General features: G+C 40.3%; 1 protein-coding gene across 1 annotated transcript in view; it reads right to left on the bottom strand.

Annotated features, from left to right (window-relative positions):
* The window catches only part of Gabat (4-aminobutyrate aminotransferase), a 66,101-nt gene that overhangs the window by 21,301 nt on the left and 21,509 nt on the right, over window positions 1-23,291 (bottom strand). Inside the window, exons 5-8 of the mRNA XM_075364394.1 lie at window positions 13,517-13,715; window positions 10,697-10,869; window positions 9,486-9,623; window positions 139-296 (exon numbers count right to left, since the gene is read on the bottom strand). Coding sequence (XP_075220509.1) covers window positions 139-296; window positions 9,486-9,623; window positions 10,697-10,869; window positions 13,517-13,715 — 668 coding nt within the window. The remainder of the gene's footprint in view (window positions 1-138; window positions 297-9,485; window positions 9,624-10,696; window positions 10,870-13,516; window positions 13,716-23,291) is intronic.

The following is a 23,291-nucleotide window of genomic DNA, read 5'->3' as shown; positions in this document are numbered from 1 at the left end:
TCATCTTAAAAACAATATATCCTAAAAACTGTTCACTCTTTTAATTAATCTATCATTTACCAATAATTATGTGATATGGGAAAAACTATATGCAAAAAGCCTACAATCAATTATAAAAATAAGTAAACATATACTTACACAAATTCTGGTTTTAAATAATATCCACCCAACTGCATTTTTTTACTAAATGTAACAATGTCTGGTGGTGATGATAAATTAAAATGTTCATGGCACCACATCTTACCAGTTGGGCCTCCACCTGTTTGAACTTCATCTATAAGTAAAGCAGCACCATGCTGAAACAATACAAATTATTCTGTATAAAAAAAATACATAAAACCTGTGTCTGTTTGTGTGTGCATGCGTGCGTGTATATATATATATATATATATAATATATAAAAACAAATTAATACTTATGAAAACTAAAAATCATTTAAATAATTTTGTTATTATTCTAATTTTTAAAAAATTACACTATTAAAATTAATTTACAAGTTGTGTAAGTGGTCAGTATCATCAGTGATAAGCTGTAGTTAAACCTGCAGCATAATGCTATAATATCAAAGTTCAAATTCAAATTAAATTTATGTTTACTTTAACATCCTTTTGTTGATCTGATTATTTAGTCACAGAGTTTAATTAGAACAACTATCGTTAGAACAACTAAATCTCATTAACCTACAACTGCTCCAGTGGAGTTTACTTGTTTAAAACTAAATAATTTTGAATAAAAACTTTCAATATGCACCTAGTAACCAGATAATTTTAGAATTTTTAATTCAGCCTCAAATTCATTTTATTACTTATGTGCAGGTGCTGGCTTAAAAAAGAATGAACTCCTACAAAAAAAAATTAATAAATGCAATTTTAAGTAATAAAATATTCTTCATAATTGGTTTTACAATTTATCAAATTGATTATTATTTAGATTTAATTTATAAGAGAAAAAATAGGCATCTTGGTCATTAGTTTAGCATTTACAACCCCCAGGCAGGAAATGAATCTTTGGACAAACTTGTAGGCAAAGCCACCAATCCGCTAAGAAAGCAGCAATTTCAGTGGCTACCATAATATAATATTATCAACAATCATTTAGGATGGTGTATTAAATAGAGCCAGTGCAGTAACTGATCCTATTCCCACCATACCTGTTAGGGAAGAATTTATCCAGAATAAAAAAAGGAGGGTAGAGAAAATTGACAATCAACTTATAGATATCACCAGCCCTTCAAAGGAATGTAGTAGTTAATTATATTCCCCAGAAACAAATAGATTACTGCAGCACAAGTAATTAAGTAAATCAGATATTCAATTAAATCCATTTTTTTGTATTTACAAATTTTATAAATATACAAGAAGCAATAAAGAACAAAAAGAAAAATCTAGAGCAGATTAACAGTCCAGGAACTAAAAATACACAGGCTAACAAAAAAAAAATTGGAACTGAGATAAAAGTAGGGGAATTAGAATGTATTTTTTATGCTGAATCTTAAAATTAGATCAGTTTTTCTTCATCACCCTTAGATTTTTAGTTATGACCCTTTAAAGTATTGAGAAACTTCTTAAATAATAGAATACAAAAATAATAATAATTACAACTAAAATTCCTACCTTTATTTTTCAGACATTTATGTTTATCTTTTTCTTTTGTTTTCAGTGAAGTATTCTCTTTTTATCATCCAGCAGTAGTCATTCATCATAGATTCATCCATCTGCCTTGATAACATTGTAACCCAATTTTAAAGGGTTAAGTCCAAATGAGAATGTAAAAAATGAATTTTCAATGGCATTCTGCAGCCTAAATTGTTGTAATTCACTAAGAGTTCATTTATAAGCTGATCTTGGTTTTCAGCTTTTTTGTTTCCTAGAAAATCAGTAACGACATCTTTGAATGACTTCCATGCTGCTAATTCTTTAGGATTCAGTTTTCTGTCAAATATATTTTCATAAATTAATTTTCTTGTATCCAATGATATTCCTTCTTTTAATTTGGCTTCACTTAATTGTGAAAAAACCTCAGCTAAATGTTTAAAGCTGTCTCCATCTTTATCTAATGCTTTTACAAGATTCTTCATCAGGCCTAGTTTTATGTGTAGACGTGGTAAAACAAAACGATCTGCTTCGACAAGGGGAATATTGACAACATTTTCCTTTCCTGGGATAAACTGATTTCTTTTTGGCCAGTCTTTAACTGTGTAATGTTTATCTGTAACCTGACTATCCCACAAACACAAGAAACATATATTTTGTAAAGCCACTCTGGAGACCAAGAAAAAGCCCTATCGCTTTCATATCAGCAATGATTCGCCATGACTGTTTGTTTCTCATACTTAATAGCTTTTAAAATGCTGACATACTTTAATATGTTTCTTTAATTCCTACAGCATGTGCTGACGGTATAGAAGAAAACTTATTCGAGTTATACAACAACACTGCCTTTAAGCTTCTTTTTTATGAATCTATAAATAAACGCCATTCATGAATAACATATTCAATGTCCAGTTCCAACATTAGGCCCCTTTCTTAAGTATTTCAGTAAATTTTTGTTTCAATTTCTATATACTGAAATTATAGTATCCTTGTTTAATAAATTCCATTCTTTAAGATGTGAACCTAGGAGTTCTGAATGAGGTTTCGACAATTACAAGTCATGAATCAGGTTGCTCAGTTCTGCTTGTGTGATGAGATAAGGTTCAGTATTTGATTCTTCTGGAATGTAATTAATATCTATTTAAGTTGAGAATTCATCGGTTGAGCCTTTTGGGGAATCAGAAATTTCTTTCCCAGAAGATGGAGGGATTGGAATTGGTAAATCAACACCATGAAGTACTGGTCTCATAGCTGAACAAACGTTTAGGTATGCAGTACTGTTTTTATTGTTTGAATTGAAACCAGTAACATTTATTAAGAAAAAATAGTACTCATCATAATGGTTAGTAGGCTCTAACCAAATCATAGGTATGCCAAAAGGCAAACATTCTTTATTTCCCTTTATTTTCCGAGTTGAGTAAGTAAACTCGTACCGTACGGTCATGTTGTGCTGCTCCTAGATAATAGTGTTTTGTCTGTTTTATGGCTCTTTCTAGGAAACGGACGATAGGTACTGTTAGGTAAGTGTTTTGAAATTTTTATGATTTTTGATTAACGTACAAATTTTTTATTGTGATTTTTGTCGTTTCGATAAAAATCTCGTTGCGTGCGATTATTTGGTTATCTCTAGCCGATAACAGATAACATATCAGAAGGCAGTAATATAATTAATACAATTATTATTAACGATATTAGACTATTATCGTTTACACTAATTATTTAAGATAAAATAATTAGAAATATGGAGTGTTTTTGATATTACGAGTCCTCTGTATATACGGGCATGTGGAGTGTTATAGAGCTTGTTTTTGGGCCCCGAATACACTGGTATTAATAAAAGTGTGCAGATCGCTATCGATCTGACGAATAGCCACAGGACGGACAGAAATCCGATTCATCTCACTAGGAAGCTGGAGCGGTCGCTGGTGAGGATGGGTCGCTCTCCCCGAAGCTTCATCCCTGAATATGGAGATAGAAGTTGCTGGCTCAACCATAGCTGCTACAACGGAGTTGAGGCTTCTGCAGCAACCAAGCACCTTCGTGTCGTTTCCTCGGATGAGGAAGAACCTGGAGACTCTCGTAGCTAGGCTGGAAGTATTGGCTGAAAATTTAAATCAATATATAGACCACAGCACGAAGCGTGAGATTAATCTTCTCGATAAAGATCTTACTATACTGGCTTCAGAATTTAGAGACCTATGCAAATTATCTCCATTGATTGATAAGATAACAATGGCAACACAAACAAAGGTGTATCGATAGTCGGATTTGGCGGTTGAATTGCAAAATGGCGTCTCTGACGAGGAACTTCTTCACTTGGTCGCCCGGCGTTGGCCCTCGGAATTATTGGCCACTACTGAAGTCATCAATGAACCGGCTGCTACTGATGAGTGGGTGCTTCTTGTGAATTTGGCGGGCCGGACTGATCAAGGCTTGCATGATCGGCGTTCTCTGGTAGCCCCCTTGGCTTCCTCCTTGTTCTGAGAGAGTAGGGCTAAGTGAGAACAGGTGATCCGGGACAAGACGGAGGGTTCTGTACTCCTAGGCGAAGAGTCGACCCTGGTTGGCGGCGCGACATATCCGCTTTTCCATGACTCCAGAGAGGAAAATAGGGTCTGTATGGCTGACTGCCTGAAGGCATACTCAATGAAGCGAGTGACCCGGTTTTCAGTTTTTCTGGAGACAAGGTCGGAGACTCAAACCGGAGACTCTTGGCCTACCTCGGTAGGGGCAGGGAAAAACCAATCAGAATTTGCCTGATGAAGCGGAACAGTTCTGTAGCTAGGAGCAAAACCACCTCCAGTCCAGTGCATCAAGACACCAAAACACTCGTCGTGAGGTCTTCAGGCAAGTCATATTCCGACTTGCTTAAGTCGATGAAGGACCGAGTATCAGTTAGCGATATCACTGATGTTTAGTTACTTAGGCATGGCAATAATGACGAATTGATAAGGGTGAAAAACATTAAAGCGGCAGAAACCTTTCAGTATTACAGACAAAGGCCGATGATTTTCAGGTGAACCTCTGATCAAAGGCTGACTGGCGTATTGTAGTACACCTGACTGTTATCGACGCCAAGACGGAGGAGAGTGATGTGAATGAAAGTGTTGGAGCCATTCTTGGCCGGTAGGAGGAGTTTAGGCTAACTTCTCTTCGTCCGGCCTTCGGGTCCAAGCAAAAAGCTACATTAATTATGTCATACCGGGCAGCCAAGAAGCTAACCGAAAACAAGGTTCGAGTCGGATGGGTGCAGTACCACGCTGTTATTTGGGATGCTGAGACGAGATGTTACAAATGTTGGGAGGTTGGCCACGTGGCGTCGAATTGCACTGGTGTGGATCGCACAGCCCTGTGCTTTAATTGTGGTAAGCCGGGGCATAGAATGAAGCAGTGTGGAGAAAAGGCCAGTTGCGTGCTGTGTAGCTCGGTGGTCGTTGAGCAGGGCTTGTCCTAAACATTAATGATGATTCTCGAGTTGAACACCAAGAGGTGCAGTCAGGCAGTCGATAATTGCTGGCAGGTGGCCCTCTAGCATGAAGCTGGTATGATTGTTATTTCCGAACCAAATAAGAAGTCGGTCGTGGGCGTTAGATGGTTTGCAGACATTCTATGTCTGCAAACCATCTATCACCATTTTTTTTTTTGCAGGAAAACCATATTGGTTTTCCTGTCACTGGTATACCACGGGTCAATTCTGGGCGTGGTCTGGGATATATCTGGGGGGGGGTGGTTTTCTCCTGCTACCACTCACCCAACACCGACTTACAGGTATACGTGGATTTCCTGGACCTTCTATTTGACTGCATTGCTGGGTTTTTAGGTCGGAGGTTTTGGGGGATTTTAATGCTAAATCCCCTGCCTTTGCTGGTGTCCAGCGAAACGCACGAGGTAATTATCTTGGAGATTTTATCAATGCGTTGGATGTATCAATAACGATGATCCCACCTTTCGGAGGGGCGACTCTAGAACATGTCTTGATTTGACATTCGTGAGCTCCCCCACATGTTGGGTCGCTGATTTTGTGACGAGTCTTGGAAGAAAAAAGTCCGAGCGATCATTCTCTCATTCTGAAAGAAACTACGGTTGCAGTCCGACAAAAATGGTTGTTTAAGAGGGTATCCAGGCCTGGATTTGCTAGGTTGAGAGAATCGGTTGCGGTCAGCCTCATTGGGGTTTTATCTCCCCGCGCTCTCACCGAAGTAGTTGCTGAAGAGTGTGAGCGGGCAAGTGTTATTCAGGCAGTTGACAATTTAAGAAAATCTGAGCGTGAGTTGAGCGAGATGAGAAGTAGGTGTCAAGTCAAGCGTAGGGTATATCAGTGAGCGGCCAGACATCACAGTCACAGCCTTTGTGCTGAGACGGCACGAGAAGAGTATCTTATCTGTTCAGCCAGCGCAACTACAAATTTGCGATCAAGGAGGCCAGGAGAGATCTCTCTGCTGGGAGATTGATCGCGATGTGTGGGGGAAAGCTTCAGGGTTGGTCTGGGACGTTCTGGACGCCGTCTCCTCATTCTCATAGCTGCCCAGGTCTTGGAGTTGTTCGGCACCCTCTTCCCAGGGCGGTTGATCCCCTCAGGATGGAGATAGTTGCGGACGACTTGCCGTTGTTCGAGATACATGAGCTCTTCGCGGTTACACGAGGTATGAAGCCTCATAAGAATCCGGGACTGGACGGGATCCCGTCGGAGGTTGTGAAGATCATCACAGAGGTTGCTTCGATTCCTGCCCTTAATATCATGAACTATATGATCTTACATGATTATTTACCAGACGAGTGGAAGATTTCTAGAGTAGTATTCATTGAGAATCCTAGTGGTCCTGGTGATACCACAACTTACTGACTGTTGTGCCTGACGAACAGCTTTTGTAAGCTGTTCGAAAGGTTACTTGTGGCTAGGCTGCAGCAGGAAGTCGAGGCAAGAGGCGGTCTGAGCGAAATGCAGTACGGCTTCAGGCAAGGTCGTTCTACAATGGACACTGTGAAACACATCATAGATTTGGCAGAACAGGCTGCCAATGGGACTTGGTGTTCCAGGAGTATTTCAGCTGTGATACTTCTGGACGTCCAAAATGCTTTTAATTCCATTAGTTGGGCATCCACCTTCAGAGTCGTGAAGAAATGGTGCATTTCCCCGTATCTTAAGCGAATTTTATATAGATATCTCCTGCACAGAAGGGTGGTGTACAAACTGGGAGACCAACATCTGTCTTTCAATGTATAGTGCAGGGTTCCACAGGGCTCAGTTGTTGGGCCAACACTGTGGAATCTCATATACCTGACTTATCTCGAAGGACAGTCTCAACTGTCGAATATGCATACCAATTAGCTCTCGTAGTAGTTGCCAGGAGTGAAAGAGATGTTATCTCGAAAGAGAACCATTTAATAGTCATTGTTGATGAGTGGTTGACTAAGCAGGGTTTGAGAGTTTATCTCCCCGCAAAACTAAAACGGTAGTCTTGGCTGGAAGGAGATGGCTAGAGCCTATGTGTTTTGAGGTGAAGGGACACTCCGTAGTTCCGGACAGTGAAGTTAAAAACTTGGGTTTCTGGATCGACCATAGGTGCTCATTTTCTGCACATGTCGGCCAGGTTGCAAAGAAGGCTGAAAAGACCATCCAGGCTCTGAGTAGGTTACTCACAAATGTGGGTGGCCCTAAATCTTCCAGACACAAGATATACATGTAGTTACTCTATAATTCTTTATGGGATCCCTATATAGAAAAAAGCCATGGGTTCAAAGAGAAATGTACGCACATTGGAGGGTTTACAGAGGCGTATGGCCCTGAGAGCATGCTCCGCGTGCAGGACTGACTCGGCTGAGACAGTCAGGCAGGAATGCCACTAGTCGAGTTGCTTACTAAAATGAGATGTGCAACCTATTCAGGTACAAACAAAAGTGAGGCGTACAACCTTTTGTTAAAGCAATGGCAAGACTGTTGGAGTGAAGCGTCCACTGGTGTGTGGACTAGACACTTGATCAATGAGGTTAAGCCGTGGGCCTGTGGAGATTTGGTGAGCTCAGATACAAGCTTACAGTTAAATATGTAAATGGTACTTACTTTCCAAACAAGTTTCACATTAAGATAGATCACAATAAAGCAGAAGATGCATAATTTTACTATTAGGTTGAAATAACAGCAAAATAAAAAATATATCAAAAGCATGCTGATGTAACCTAGTTAAACCTTTACACAGAAAAGAAATCTGAAGGTATCAAACATCAATTACAGAATAGGAAAGAAATAATTAAAAATATTTATACAAAATGAAAATACAGCTCCTTTACACCATTTTTTAAAATAGTATTTCAGAAAATTTTGAAAGTAGTTGTTGAAAATTAGGTAATAGACTAACAAAAAAAAAACGTTTCAATTAATGATTATCACAAAATAAGAATAAAGGGAGAATGCTAAAAATCAACAGCATGACTTATCAAAAAATTTAAGAATCATAGCTGATAAGATCTTGGGTAGTTTGAAAATTTATATAACACAATACCAGGAGTTTGAAAAATAACTCCAGGGTTTCAATAATAAATACAGTTTTTATTTTACTGCACTAAATAATGTTTTATGCATAATTCTGAAGCAACAACAATTAAGTTTTAGTTTACCCATTCTCCATAGGATAGCAGGTGGGTTAGACTGTTGCACAGGCCAGGCTGTTATGAGCTCAGGCATCATTACCATGGCACTGCTACAAGAGAATGCACAGTGCGTATACTGGTTTACAGAAAAAAAATGTGTTACTGTCATATAAAGAAATTATATGCCAGTTTATTATAGAAATTTTCCAAGTGACAAAACCACAACCACACATTAGTGGTGTTTACAGATTTTAGAAACCAGAAACGTTTTGAAAGGACACTCACCAAGTAGGCTTAAAACAAGTGCCAAAAACACAAAAAGAATTAAAGCTGTCTTTCCAAAGTTCAAAACATTCAGTTCATAGTTTAGTCATCAACTATACATGCCTAAAAGCACTGTCCATCATGTTGTTCACAAGCAATTGATACGTCGTGCTTATAAACACAGCTATTCCACGAGATTAAACCTAACAAGTCACAAAGAGCCCAATTTGTAACAACCAAGTTACATTTCATTTCTGTTGATGAAAACTATCTCAAATGCATTTATTTTCTGATTCACGTTATTTTCATGTTCATGAAGTCATGATATGCTATAATTGTTGAGTTTGTGACTCAGAAAATTGACCCCCCCCCCCCCCAATATTGGATGATTTCTTCCACAGCAGTCTAAAAATGATGTCTGATCTGGAATCATGATACATAATAAAATTTTTGGGCTATTCTTTTCCATGAACAGACTATTACAGGTATGATGTACATTGTGAACTTTGTGTTTCTGCAGAGTGAAAATATGACGGGCCTAATTTTTGGATAGAGCTTAAGTTGTGTGGACTGCACCCAACAACAGGTTCCCAGAAGGCTGCATAGGCAGAGAAACTCCCACTCTTTGGCCACTGCAAAGCCCCAATTTGATGCTGATGGATTTTTTCTTTCGGAAATACATAAAGGACATCATATACCAAGAAAAAATCCAATCGCTTGATCACCTGCGCCAAAGAATAGCAGCAGCCATGGAAGTAATTCCTACAGGCATGCTTGCCAGAGTGTGGAATGAGGTGAATTATTGGTTTGATGTCTGCAGGGCTATAAACAGTACTCACATTGAGTTAGATTAAAAGGTAAATAAAAACTTAAGACTTCGTACATTTATATGACAAAATATACATTTGTAATTCTAACTGGAACAAAGTAAATTTAATTTAAAATCACAAAGTTCTTCTTTGGATATCCAGTATTTCTTTCCTTGGAATGTGAAATTAAAAAAGTAAAACTAAAAACAAGGTATGGGTAAATTTCTCTCACCTTTTTTGCAACATTCTGAAGCTTTTGAAAGAATTCATTTGATCCAGGATTGTCACCTCCCTCGGCCTGAATAGGTTCAGCAATTATACCAGCAACTGGTATACCTTTCTTTGCATATAATTCAATCAATTCTTCTACCTACAACACAGAACGAAAACTCTTTATAATGAGTTAAATATTTATTAACCTCTTTATTAAAGAGGTTAATAAAATTTACCATCAATTATTAAAGTTACTAATTAAAATATAAACCTCTTTACTTTCTAAAATACATAACAAAGAATTTCTGAACAAAACCAAGCAGCACAGTTTATTTGATGATTATCAAGAAAATTTAGAAATCAGTGTGGTGGTAGAGGTTTGTTACAAAACAGAACTTATTTTATATAAAAATTGTTGAAGAACCAATTTTTCACAAAGAAGATATTAAACATTTAAACTTCCTTATTAAAATAACATTTAAGTTCCCTCATAAAATAACAGGAGTAAAACAACTGAGAAATCTAAATCTATTTAAATATGCTGTTAATTGTAACTGCTAACTGATTAGAATGCGTATCCTAATAATAAAATATTTATCAAGAACATTTTGTATCAAAATAGAATTATGATGAGAAATTAAAATCCAGAAATTCACAATCATGATCATAACTCACCAAAGGCTTAGCAGGAATGTAAAATCAGATACTATACTAAAAGATTATTTTCACAAAATCATATTAATTTACTGTCTTATACATGTATCTCATTTTCTATTGATTTTCTGATGAAATGATGTGTTATACAATTAGAATAAGATACTGAGTATTCTTGGGGAAGTCAGTATTATACTAGTTGGTTGATTCATTAAATTCTTTTTTCAATGAAATCACTCAAAAAATACCCAGTTACTAGCATTATATCAGTTTTAATACCAATTTAATATTTTCATGAAGATTTTACATATGAAAACAGATATCGATGCCAAATCTAAAACTGGAAATCAAAAAGATTTGCCAAATAATCTAAAATAGCTTAGTTGAAGAAGGCTAGCCTTCAGAAATCATTAAAATAAAGAATAAGTATATAACTATTAGAGTTGCAGTTCTCACTAGTAGAAATAAAAGTATGGTAAGATCACAATCAGTTTATATAATACAACGCATTTTAGAATATACAGTTTTTCAAAGTTACTTTCTCATTAAGATAATGAAAATGTAAAAATTTATTACCTCAGCTATACATTTATCATCTTCAGCTGTATTTTCTCTAACATTTTCCTCAAGTGGATATTTATACCTTGGAAAAGATGCAACAGGCCAATCAAAAGCCGGTATATCTAACTTATGAATATCTTTGGAGTGTGTTGTTGATAATGAACCAAGTGTACGACCATGAAATGCTCCTGAAAGAGTAAAATAAAGCAATAAATCAGTCATAAATAAAATTCTTGGATTTATTTGAAATAAGTTTTTTTCTAATTTGATATTATTGTGATTGCTTTATCCCTCGATTTTAAAATTTCAACATCATTTCAACTTTTCCAATATATCATTTATCTGATATGTTAAAAAAAAGTAGATGAATCATCCATCATTAATATTTTCAAATTTTTAAGCTTGATTCCATTGCAAAAATCACATTATTTTTGATAAGCTGAACTACTTTTATCTGTAAACAATCAGAACTCAAATTAAATGTGTTTGTCAGTTAAGAATTTTCTCCCAAGATCAATAATAACTGTGATAAGGCCAGTCATATACTATTATTGTCATATACTCTTAAATAAGCATTGAGAAAGTAAACTAGCTAAGCTAGTATTCATTTTTCTTACAATTATTTTGCTTTTAAAAGCAAACAAAGCAAACAAAGCAAACTACATAATAGTGTTTGTGTTGATTGCTACAAGACAGTCTTCACTAGTGTTTCTTGTTAAGGCGTAGTAATTCATTATAACCTCTATTCCTCTATTAGAATGAACATGAGTATATATATATTAATATCTGGTTGGTGATAGTAAACTGTGAGCATGGATCAAGAATTTATCATCCCTCATACAAACTCAATTCTGTAACTGGTGATTATTGAAAGGAGTCATCGACTGTTTACATAAGTATAAAAGGAAGGTAGGTTAACAAAATTTTATTTCATATCAATTACACAATCTATAAATTTGTGTAGAGAATAAATTTATAGATAACATATTAGATATAGCTTACAAAATTAAATTAAACTAAAGTTTTTATTTGTTTTCTTACATAAATTAGAACTACTATTATTTATACATTATTACTTTCTTCTGGAAGTAAAAAACAAATTAAAATGATTTTTTAACAATTATATACCAAATTTATAATTTTAAACTTAAAAACACAGGAAAAATGAGGCAAAATTTGGTTAAAAATCATTCCCTTTGATTTGATTCTTATTAACATAAATGAATATGCTGTACGTCCTTAATTTATACTGGAATTATGTTCCAGTAAAACTGTGCAAATTTAAGAAATTAACTAAATAAAAAACTTGGGGTTAATTTCAGCCAAAAAAAAATTGCTGCTAAAATCTATTACAAGATTGTATTTATGATCCTATTTCATATCGTATTAAAATAAATTATGTTTTATTTTACTTACTACCTTTCGAGTTAAAAAACAATAATACATTCTTTTAAAATATCACAGTAATTATTTTCCGCCCTAATATCATATTAAAATTATCCTGATGGGTAGTTTACCCTTAATCACCATGAAACCAATTTTTCATGGATCCCTTCTTCTCCATTATTAGTCCTGTGAGGTCTGATCCTCCTAGTTTCTTCATGTTCAGGATGCCAGGAATTGAAAAACTAGGGATTCTTAGTATCTGGTAAGGGATCTATGGACTGAGTTGAAGACTCTGTTTCCTGCCTTTATGGTTACAGAACAATGGTTAAGTGCCTGCCAGATAAAGCCTCTTAATGCCCCTATCAATAACTCAACACATTGACAGAGCTACTCACATTATGTGTAATTGTTTCTTAAAATAGCTTGTTATCATTTGTTTGTTTTGTAAAAATCTTCTTTCTTCTTTGTACAATGCCAAAATAATTTCCATTTTCCCATTAAATTTTTGTTTTAGAGGAGATCATATTAAAATAACAGTCATTTGTCTGTTTAATTACTGAACAACTCTTGAATTTTAAAGAAATTTGATTTTTAGTATTTCTTGGGGATATTAAATTTTACGATTCCAAAAATCAGCCTATTGCTTATGAAACAAATGTTTTATTTGATTTCTATATCAGTAATGAGCTCTTTAACTGATAATAAAAATAAATCTTGCTCTATTTTACATATGATTTTACTTTATTTTACAGAGATTATTACTTTTCAATACACTAAAATTATCATGTGTCTAATCAAATATTAAAATTAAAATACAAAATGAAAGATAACCAGTCCATTTTATAAAATTTGGGGCAATACATTTTTTCACGGTTCTGCATCGTCTACAATAATATAACATTTTCCACACACTGCGTTTACAAGGATTTAAACATCTAGTTATATACATTTCGATTTACACAATATCACATAGACAGCATGCAGAGTGTAATTTATGATCTTACAGTGCTTAGATATAAAAATTCTTAAAATACTGATATAGAGCATACGGTTGCATGGCAAAAATACATGATAGAAGAAATGAAACTAAAAAATATGTTTCTGAAATACAATTTTTTAAAGTAGTTTTAAAAATCAGCTTTATAATTAAATTAAAAAATTGTGATACTATAAAGCACACTAAAAAGGAGAGTTGGAGAAGAAAATAATCAGTAGAAAAAGTACTAGATTAGTGGGATATAATCTTATAGCGTACTGGATTAGTTTATCTGGTAATAAAGAAATTTTAAAGAAAAAATATGTATAAGAAGAGAAATATTAAAATGCAAGAGCAAATAATTCAGGCAATAAGCTTTATTTTATAATTTTGTAATTAAAAAATGTGAAGAAAATAGAAAAAGTGGAGAAAAAAGTTTTTTTAATCTACCAAACAAAAAATATGAGTTTTACCTTTAAAAGATAATATAGATAATTTTGGTGAGCCAGGGACCTGATTTATCATACATGATTGAAGTTCTTCAGGAGTAAATTCAGCATTTTCACCACGTTGTTTACCTCTGTACCAAATAAACATGTTTTTAAAAGCATTCTCATTTGAACATGATCCACACATCATAGTCGTTACATTTCTCAATCCTTTTGGAGCAACCTAAAATCATCATTTCTCACTGAACAAAATCATAAACACAATAACTCTAAAAAAAATTAACAGATAATACCCATAAGATTAAGTAAGTTGTTTTGGGTAAAGTTATGGTAATGTTCTGGGTAATGTTAACTTATAGGCTAGGCAGGTTTTTACAGTAAGATAAATCTGCTTTCAGCACCTCTCTACAAAAGCCAAATTACTTAAAAAATTTGAAATTATGAGACAGACACTGTTTAACAAATTTACTATTTTCTGTGAGTATAATTAAATGTTTTCATAATTATTTATTTACTTTTTTAATGCTATACCTTTTCTCTGTAATCACGCTTGTGTGTAACCACTTAAAAAAAAGTTATACCTATTAGCAAAAATGCATTATCTAATGACAATTTTAACTTTTTATAACGGTAAAGATATTTAACATGCATTTATCTTTTCATTTATTTTGTCTGTGTGTATTAAGTACCAACTATTATTTTCCTTTTTCTGTTTAGCCTCCAAAACCATCATAAGGTATTACTTCAGAGGATGAATGGGGGTGATATGTAGAATGTAAATGAAGGGCAGTCTTGAACAGTCTCAGGTCAACCATTCCTGGGATGTATTGTTAATTGAAACCCAACCACCAAAGAACACCAGTATTCACAATCTAGTATTCAAATCCATATAAAAGTAACTGCCTTTACTAGGATTTGAACCTTAGCACTCTGGAGTTCGAAGTCAGCTGATTTGTGATGACGAGTTCACCACTAGGGCAACCTGGTGGGTTTATATTAAGTACCATACCAACCCCATAGGGGAAGACACCCGCCTTGTAATGCTTCCGGTCGGCACCCCCCCCCCCACGCTGTTCGACTTTAACAGGAGTCGTCTTTTGCCCTCTGACTTTTTACATCTCATAGTAATAAGCTTGGCCTGACTGGGATGCCAGCGATGTAAATGCCTCAGTAGACATTTACATAGAAATCTGGGATTTATGAACTTAGCTTTTGCCTTCGCTGTAGGCCTCATCCGGACATCTTGAATGTCCTACATCGTTTCCCTCTGAACTAGCTAGTTCGCGGAAGCACAAACCTCGCACCTATTTCTACTTTTATTGAGCCAATTTCTAGTAAATGTCTCGAGATTCAAGCCAAATTTAACAACAACATACCACCAAAAAATGTTCACAACGAAATTCAGTTCTAATTCCCTTAATGAACTCAACTATAGTTCATACCCCAGACTTAGGCTAATTTACGGACTCTGGTCTGGTCTACAAGGGAGAGTCAGACAGACCTCCTACTCCCGAGATGCTACTCTACTACACACCCTTCAATCCCTCTGCTCAGGGTGAGGAAACAGAGGAAGCCAGCCGCAATAGTCCAGTCTCTATGAGTCTTCCAATTCACCCGCAGATCAAAGAATGAATCCACTCTCTCGAGTTCCCCAACAACTCTGGTACGCTCAGCCTCGTACCGGGGACAGACATAAAGGACATGGTCCGTGGTCTCATCGACTCTACAGTCCAGTCACAAGCCTGAATCTAGCCAAATCTAACCAAACTATACCCTAAAGGCACCATGTCCTGAAAGGAACTGAGTTGTGTACCGACTGGGGGAAACCCAACTAATTGCTCGCAGCTCCCTAACATTTGGAAAGATACCATGTGTATCGACCTGTAGAAGAATTGTCCCACCTAGCTTGCCAAGAGTCAAAACCTTGGTCTTCAATTTCTCGCATATGCTCTGAAGTAAGAAGGCCTTCCTTCTTGGAGATGTACCTCTTGCAACGTTCCGTAGCTACAATATCTAAGGATATAATGCCGACGATTACAGAGACTGCCTTTCTCGAGACAGTTCTGTAGCCACCGACAACAGCTTGAATTATTGTACCTTCTATTGTTATAAAAGGTACAATAATTCAATCCCCAATCGGGATGAATGATACTACACACACCAAAGAAGCCATCAATGGGCTTCTTTGCAACAAACTGAAGGTGCTCCTTGAATTGAAGCCTCTCATCAAGGATAACACCCAGATACTTCTGAACGGTAACATAACTAATCGTAAGGCTGTCCATCACAACCCGCGGGTGACAGGTCGCAGCTGGACGATCTTTAAGTAACATCATAGTGGTTTTCTCCGCACTGAAAACCATCTTATGCTGAGGACTCCACAACCTGGGAACTGACATGCCTGTGTCGCTCTGAGCTCTATTTCGGCACGCGAGTTGCCCTCAGCCAGCAGCAACCCATCGTCGGCATACGCCACGATTCGGCAGCCACTGTGCATCCGCAATCGCATGAGACATCTCGATTCCCCCCCGAGGGGAGAAGATCCCGCCTCGTAGCCTGTCCGGTCGCTACATCACCTCCTCTGTTCCTAGCCAGTAGTGGCTTTAACGGAGGATATCTTCTCGCCCTCAAACTGATTGCACACCACAGCGTTCAGTTCAAGCCCCACAGGGATGCCACCGATGCAGATGACCCGAGGGACATCTGCATCGGTAAATTCATCCCGAGATAGTTTAAGTTTATGCCTTCAGAAGAAGACAACGGATACCTGCAGCTACCACGTCGCCCTCAGGAACTAAGCTAGAAGTCTAACCGCGGAATGAAGACCCCGCGCCTAGTTCTAACCATTAATGAGCCAATTCATTTGCCTCGGATTCGAGGCAAACTAACCACTACAACAACTTTCCCTCTAAAAGCGTTAATCACAGCGAAATTTGGTCCTAGTTCCCTTAAAGAACCCCGCTAACAGTAACTCAACATGAGTTCAAAGCTAATGGACTCCGTTCCAGTCTACCGGGGAGAGCAGAATTAACGCCTACTCCCACTCAGCTCTATCGCGGAGTCCCGCGTGACATTCACCTTCTTCCAAATAACCGCCGTCGAAACGCCACTGCATACCGAAGCGGCACACAGCCACGCTCCCCGACAGTGTCGTGTTCACACAAATGCTCCCGTCGAAGCGCGACCGCACCCCCCGGGACAAGGAATACCATGCCGGTTGGCAGCGGCCGCAACTCCGCCGACAGCTTAATTCAACATCAAAATGACACCTCTTAAATCTAACCGAGGCACGCTGCCTAAACGCCTACCTTCGGTCAATCAACTGCCCAGACGGAACCTAGCCACCCGGGTTCCTACTCTAAATCCCTTCAGCCGTCCTGCACTGAGCGAGGAATTTCACAATCATCCACTCACGGCGAGTCCTCCAGTTGACTCGCAGATCCAAAACGGAGTGTACTCTCTCAAGTTTCCTTCCAACTCTGCTACGCTCAGCTTCGTACCGGGGACAGATGTATAGGACATGGTCCACCGTATCATCGACTCTACATTCCGGACATAAGCCGGAATCAACCAACCTAAACCTCGCTAGACTGTCCCTAAAGGCACCATGTCCCGACAGAAATTGAGTAGTATACCAATTGGGGGAAACCCAACTAATAGCACGCAATTCCCTAACATTTTGGTTAGCTGGCATTTCTCCCACCACCACCCCATTCGGTCACCCTAGAGCATAGACCAAATGTTCCATGCCAAAAAACGGCTACTGTGCCTCTAAAAAACGGTATAGCGACCTCGATCCTATCTGCTCCTAATGAGCTACCTAACTTGCGTGAGCGAATTAAGCAGGGTGCCGTACAGCACTCGCTTAAGTGTCCCAGTCGCTCACTTGTCAACAATAAAACTAAATCGGGGAGGCGCACCCCTTGTTACAATTAAAACTATTGAAGTTCTTATATTTAAAAGGCAGCAATTTAGGCTGCCACGCCTCGGTCGCTGTATGCCAGCTAGTACCTGTCCACCATTTAACCGCGCTTGGAGCTAGTTTGGCTGGTGGCCAGCCATTATCTCAAGGAAGGATTCTTACAGCAGAGCTTAGGTGTCATTATTACATTACACAACCCTTACAATTAACGATAACGGTTGAACATAGCAACCTCATCGAGGAACTCCCACACGGTCCGACAATGCGGCCCTCGCCACATTGACTCGCCGTTTGTGAGCGGCCAAGTTTCCCCCCGACCTCTAAGTTCCAGGGTGGCTCGATCTCTGCCCCCCCCCTCCCCAAGAGCAGGGCAGTCGAACATCATATGCATGTTCGACTGGACCTCCCCGCAGACACACAACTCATCAGCCACCAGGCGAAACCGAAACAGATATTGGTTCAGGTTTACATGGTTGGTGAGCATCCGGGCACCCGACGCCCTTAAAAACGAAATCGAGGCATACCATCGCCCCAGATCCTGTATAAAACTACACAAGGATCTTCCCTTCGTCGTGGTGTGCCATTCAAGCTGCCATGTCTCCATCGCGAGGCTCCATAGCCTTTTCCGCAGACGGGAGATGCGCAACTGTACGAAATTTTGTTCCGGTGCATTGTGATCACTGTTCCGCTCCGGTTCTGGCCCGGCTCGAAACCGCATCCCAAATGCCTCGGCCTCCCGACCTCTTCGCAACTTCCACATGACTGCTCGAACTTTCACCACTAAATCGATTGGGAGAGCCTTTCCCAATACGGTAGTAGCCTCGTAGGAGGTTGTTTTAAATACATCAGTGCATACTATCATGGCTCTGCGCTGGGCACTCCTTAAATATTGAAGCAGTGCTCTATTTCTTTCCAACCTATGCGCCCAAACTGGCGCCGCGTATGCGATCATACTTTCGAAACGCCTCGGTACACCAAGTACATTTGGCGGCCCGACAGCCCGTAATCCTTCCGAGCAATCCTCCTAAGCTTGTGCATCACAGAGACAACATCCGCCGCAACTTGCTTAATATGGTTACTAAAAAGCAACTTATCATCAAACAAAACACCTAGGTACTTATGAACCCTCACTCGGCTGATTACACAGCCTTTATATTTAATATGGGGGTTTCGACTACATGATAATTTGTTTGCACCCTTCAGAAGCATAAACTTCGTCTTGGGCACAGAAAACTTTAAATTTTGAATGTCCATCCAGCCCTCGGCGGTTGACAAAGCCGCCTGCGCTCTACTTTCTAGCTGCGGTCGTGAATTGCCACGAACTAAAAGGAGACAGTCATCGGCGAAAGCCTGGGCCGTGACCCCTTCTGGGAATGTCAACCCCAGAAATCCGTCAAACACCAGGTTCCACAGCAGGGGGCCGAGAACGGAACCCTGCGGGCTTCCCCTGGTGACGGACTTTTCCACAACTAGGTGCGCATCTTTAAACAGAGCCGTAGGGTTAGTCTCTTATCACGGCTTGCAGGGCTTCGGGAACATTGCGGCGTTCCAAAGCATAGAGGACAGAACTCCAACACAAGGAAGGAAATGCTGCCTCTATATCAATAAAAATAGCCAAAACATATTTGCAGTCGGCGCTTTCCACCTCGGCAAGAGCATTTAAGATGCAATCCTCGGTGCCAACCCCTTTAATGAAACCATATTGGCCTCGATTTAGAAAACAGTTCATATCGATGCTTTCCTCGAGCCGTTCCACAACCAGCCTTTCAAGCAACTTGCCAGAACCGGCAAGAGGCTGATGAATCGATAACTGCTGACCTCACCAGGATCCTTTCCAGGTTTCAGGAGTACCCTCACCAAGACCACCTTCCAGCAAACCGGAAAGTAGCCCCAGCTTAGACATCCCGTGAACAGTCTGCCAAGTGGCTCCCTTATGACACGCAATAGATGGTGAAAAATATCCGGGTCAAGCTGGTCAATCCCCGGTGCCTTCTTCAATGCCATTCGAGAAACCACTCGGTCTATATCTTCGGGTTCCACGGTCCGAACGTCAGGGAATGGTGTTTCACCCGCCCTAACGCCGATTTCCGCTTCACCCTCTGGAGCATCTGGAAATAGAGTATCCAGGAACGCCCGGTAAGTCGCCACAGATGTTACAGTGTGGTCACGACCACCTAACCCGCACCGGACACTGGACAACACGTACAATGGCTTTGGCCTGTAACACGTCTTTGCGACCTGCCAAGGATCGCGCTGCAACTCGCGCATGGAGTCTTTCCAACATTTCCCTAACATTTGGAAAGATACCATGCATATATCGACCAGTAGAAGATTCAGCCCACCTAGCTTGCCAAAAGTCAAAACCTTGATCTTCAATTTCCCGCATACGCCCTGAGGTAAGAAGGCCTTCCTTCTTAGAAATAAACCGCTGGCTACGCTCTGTAGCCAAAATATCCACTGGCTTCATGCCAGCAATCACAGTAACTGCCTCTCGCGAAACAGTCCTGTAACCGCCGACAACAGCTAATAACAGAAGACGCTGGGCTCGTAACAGAATGTCCCTATAGCTCTGTAATTGCAAACGATGATCCCAGACGGGCGCAGCGTACAGCATAATGGCCTCACAAACACCTTTGTAAAGAATACGCATGGTACGGTAATTCAACCCCAAATCGGGATGGATCACCCTACAGACGCCAAAGAAGGCATCTATAACCTTCTTCGCCACAAACTGGAGGTGCTCCCTTGAAGAGAAGCCTCTCATCAAGGATAACACCCAGATGCTTCTGAACGGGAACATACCTAATTGGAAGGCCGCCCATCACAACCCGCGGATGGCGGGTTGCAGCGAGCCGGCCCTTCAAAAACATCATAGTGGTTTTCTCCGTGCTGAAAACCATCTTATGCTGAGACTCCACAACCGCAATACCTTACATGCTTGTGTCGCTCTGAGCTCGATCTTGGCACGCGAACTGCCCTCAACCAGCAGCAGCCCATCGTCGGCATAAGCCACGATGCGACAGCCGCCGGGCATCCGCAATCGCATGAGAAAGTCGAACTCAACGACCCAAATGAGTGGACCTAAATCATTGCCCTGTGGACTTCCTTTAGACAGGATCTTTCCCATCTCAGAACTGCCGTCAGAACGACAGTTCTATCGCTGAAGTAGCTTGAGAGAGTTCTGATCTCGTCTCGCGTGCAACCACGCTTCTGCAGCTGCAACAAGGCTGAGGGCCACCACAAGTTATTAAACGCCCCGGATACGTCCAAGAAGACACCGAGCATATACTTGTACTCGCTGTCTAACGCCAAATTCATAACCCTAAGTATCGCTTCCTCTGTGCCCTTGCCAGGACGGAACCCATCCTGATCGTCCATCAGCATATGGTTAGAAGTTAACCTAGAATTGATGCGAAGAATCGCATGACAGCCGAACTCAACAACTCAGACGTGTGGACCTAGAACACTGCTCTGTGAACAACCTTTAGACAGGTTCTTTCCTATTTCGAGCCGCCGTCACGAAGGACGATTGTTCTATCGCTGAAGTAGCTCGAGAAGGCTCTAATCTTATTTAGCGCGTACCCACGCTGCTGAAGTTGAAACAAGGCAGAGGGCCACCACAAGTTATTGAAGGCCCCGGATATGTCCAAAAAGACGCCAAGTACATATTTGCACTCACTGGACGAAACCAGATCCATTACCCTAAGTACTGCGCCCTATTAAAGCAGCCTATTAAAAACCCTAGTCAAAGGACCAAGAATCAACGGCAAGATACGAACAAGGAGTTCCACTGTGATACCATCATATCCGAGGGCTTTATTCCCACTCAGGCTACAAATTACTTCCGCCTCAGTAATCTCAGAAGACAAATTCTCAGAGCGAAAACCTACGACTTTCCTCCGAACATGTCGACGATACGAGGTTTCACCAACCTCAGTATCATCTGGAAGCAGATAGTTCATCAGAAGAGTGAGGACATTATCTTTGTCTATAACGATCTTTGTCCATCCTGGGTCGAGAGCGCCGATAGAAGAATGTATTTTTTCCGCTTATGACATGACAAAGTACTCTATACACAACACCCCATTTCCCTGCTCTTGTACAAAAGAGCTAAAGGAATCACGCTTAGAAGACCTAACCCTATGAAAATACTCGGTCCTCTTCCGACGATAGTCCGCAAGCAAAACTGCATGCCGATCAGAGTGACCCTCACGCTGTGCGGCTCTCCTGAGCCGAACTACAGTCCGCTTTATCGCGGTCAAGTCTGGAGTCCACCATCCAGCTATTCTCTCTCGACCCGTGCTTCTGGGAATAGACTGCTCAGCGGCTTCAATTACCGCAGAAGAATAATTCTCTGCCAGGTCGTCTAACGGGGAATCGTCCAGACTTCGAGCAAAGACTCGGAGCCGGGGCGCAAGAATATTTGAAAACCTAGGCCAATCCGCCCGCCTGTACAGGAAGCGCCCCTGCTGAACAAGGACGTTCCCCCTATAGACATCGCGCATCCTGCCTACTAACTCAAAAACTATCAGTCGATGATCACTCACACCATCATCAACTACAGACCAGTTCAGAATCCTACCTGGGATATCCTTACCAATGTTAACATCGATTTTGGTACCATGGAAGGCTCTTCGCAACTCAACTGCACCAGCGAAAGTGGGCAATACATTCGCGAAAGTGGGCAATTCGCCGAAGACATCGAAATGATGCTGCGCGATGCTTATTAACTCACCACCAGTGTCCGTGATCCCACTGTGCCAAAGAGGCTTTTTGGCTTTCGCGTCTGCACCTATAAGAATCGGACGACCCGCTACCAGCCTAACAATTCTATCCCATCTTTCAAATCCTGTTCAGTGGGATCCCTGTACTAAAAGTACGAACTAACAACGACCAGGTCCAGACCATCCACAGCAAGCTTAACAACGACATGATGCGTGTCAGAGGCTTGCCGTATGAAGGCACTATCTAAAGACTTCCTGCACAGTACGGCGGATTTGCTGTCACCAACGAAAAATTTCCTCCAACCGGGGAAACCTGGCAGATCACCCTTGACCACATTCGGGTGTTGCAGAAGGATAACATCGAGGCTCCGTTTTTCGACTTCACCTAGCTCAACTTGGACTACATAAGCACCATGGGCATTAAGTTGACCGAATCTAACCACTGAGAGTTGAAGTAAATCTCAACTGCCCTTTTGTAACAACCACACTCCTTGCTATTCACAGAGTGCCTATGACTCTTGCGCAACCTCTTACAGTTGACGCAAGTCGGAGCCTCTTTTATCTGCGGATAATCCTCATGCTTATGGCCTTCTTCAACACAATGCGGGCAGACCGACGCATACTTACAGAATTTGGCCCTGTGGCCGAAGCGATAACACTTGAAGCACCGCTGCACGTCAAGGTATTACTTGACGCGGCACATGCAAAATCCAGAAAGATTCTACCCTCCGATAAGAACTTCTGAAAGAGACCACCGCCTAATTCGAATACCCTGTGATACCGAGCGGCATCACGCTTTCCGGCCTTGAAGATGAACCTACACTCCTGTTTGAACGCATCCTCGTCCAAATTTGTATTCTGCTCCCTGATCAGGGTCAGATCCACCTCATCAGACAGGCTACGGTCAGTGTCATAAATAATGACCCGGTGCCTACGACCACGCTTGGGGTCAACTTTGACCTCAAGCTTTTTCACAGCAGGAGAGTCCTGGATGACGCGGACCATCTCCTCATTATCTGCCACAACCACTAGACTCTTGCTGGTCTCTTTAATATCCCTAATCTGAAGGCACTTCCGGCTGTCATGAAGGGCAGCCTGGAAGTCCTTCTTCAAGTCAGTGTTTGTCTTCAGTGAACCCTCTGGCTTGTTCACG

The sequence above is a fragment of the Lycorma delicatula genome, chromosome 4 (genome assembly GCF_047948215.1).
Source record: "Lycorma delicatula isolate Av1 chromosome 4, ASM4794821v1, whole genome shotgun sequence".
NCBI lineage: Eukaryota > Metazoa > Arthropoda > Insecta > Hemiptera > Fulgoridae > Lycorma > Lycorma delicatula.
The sequence above is the reverse complement of the archived record's forward strand: the minus strand, read 5'-3'. Positions and strand labels throughout refer to the sequence as shown.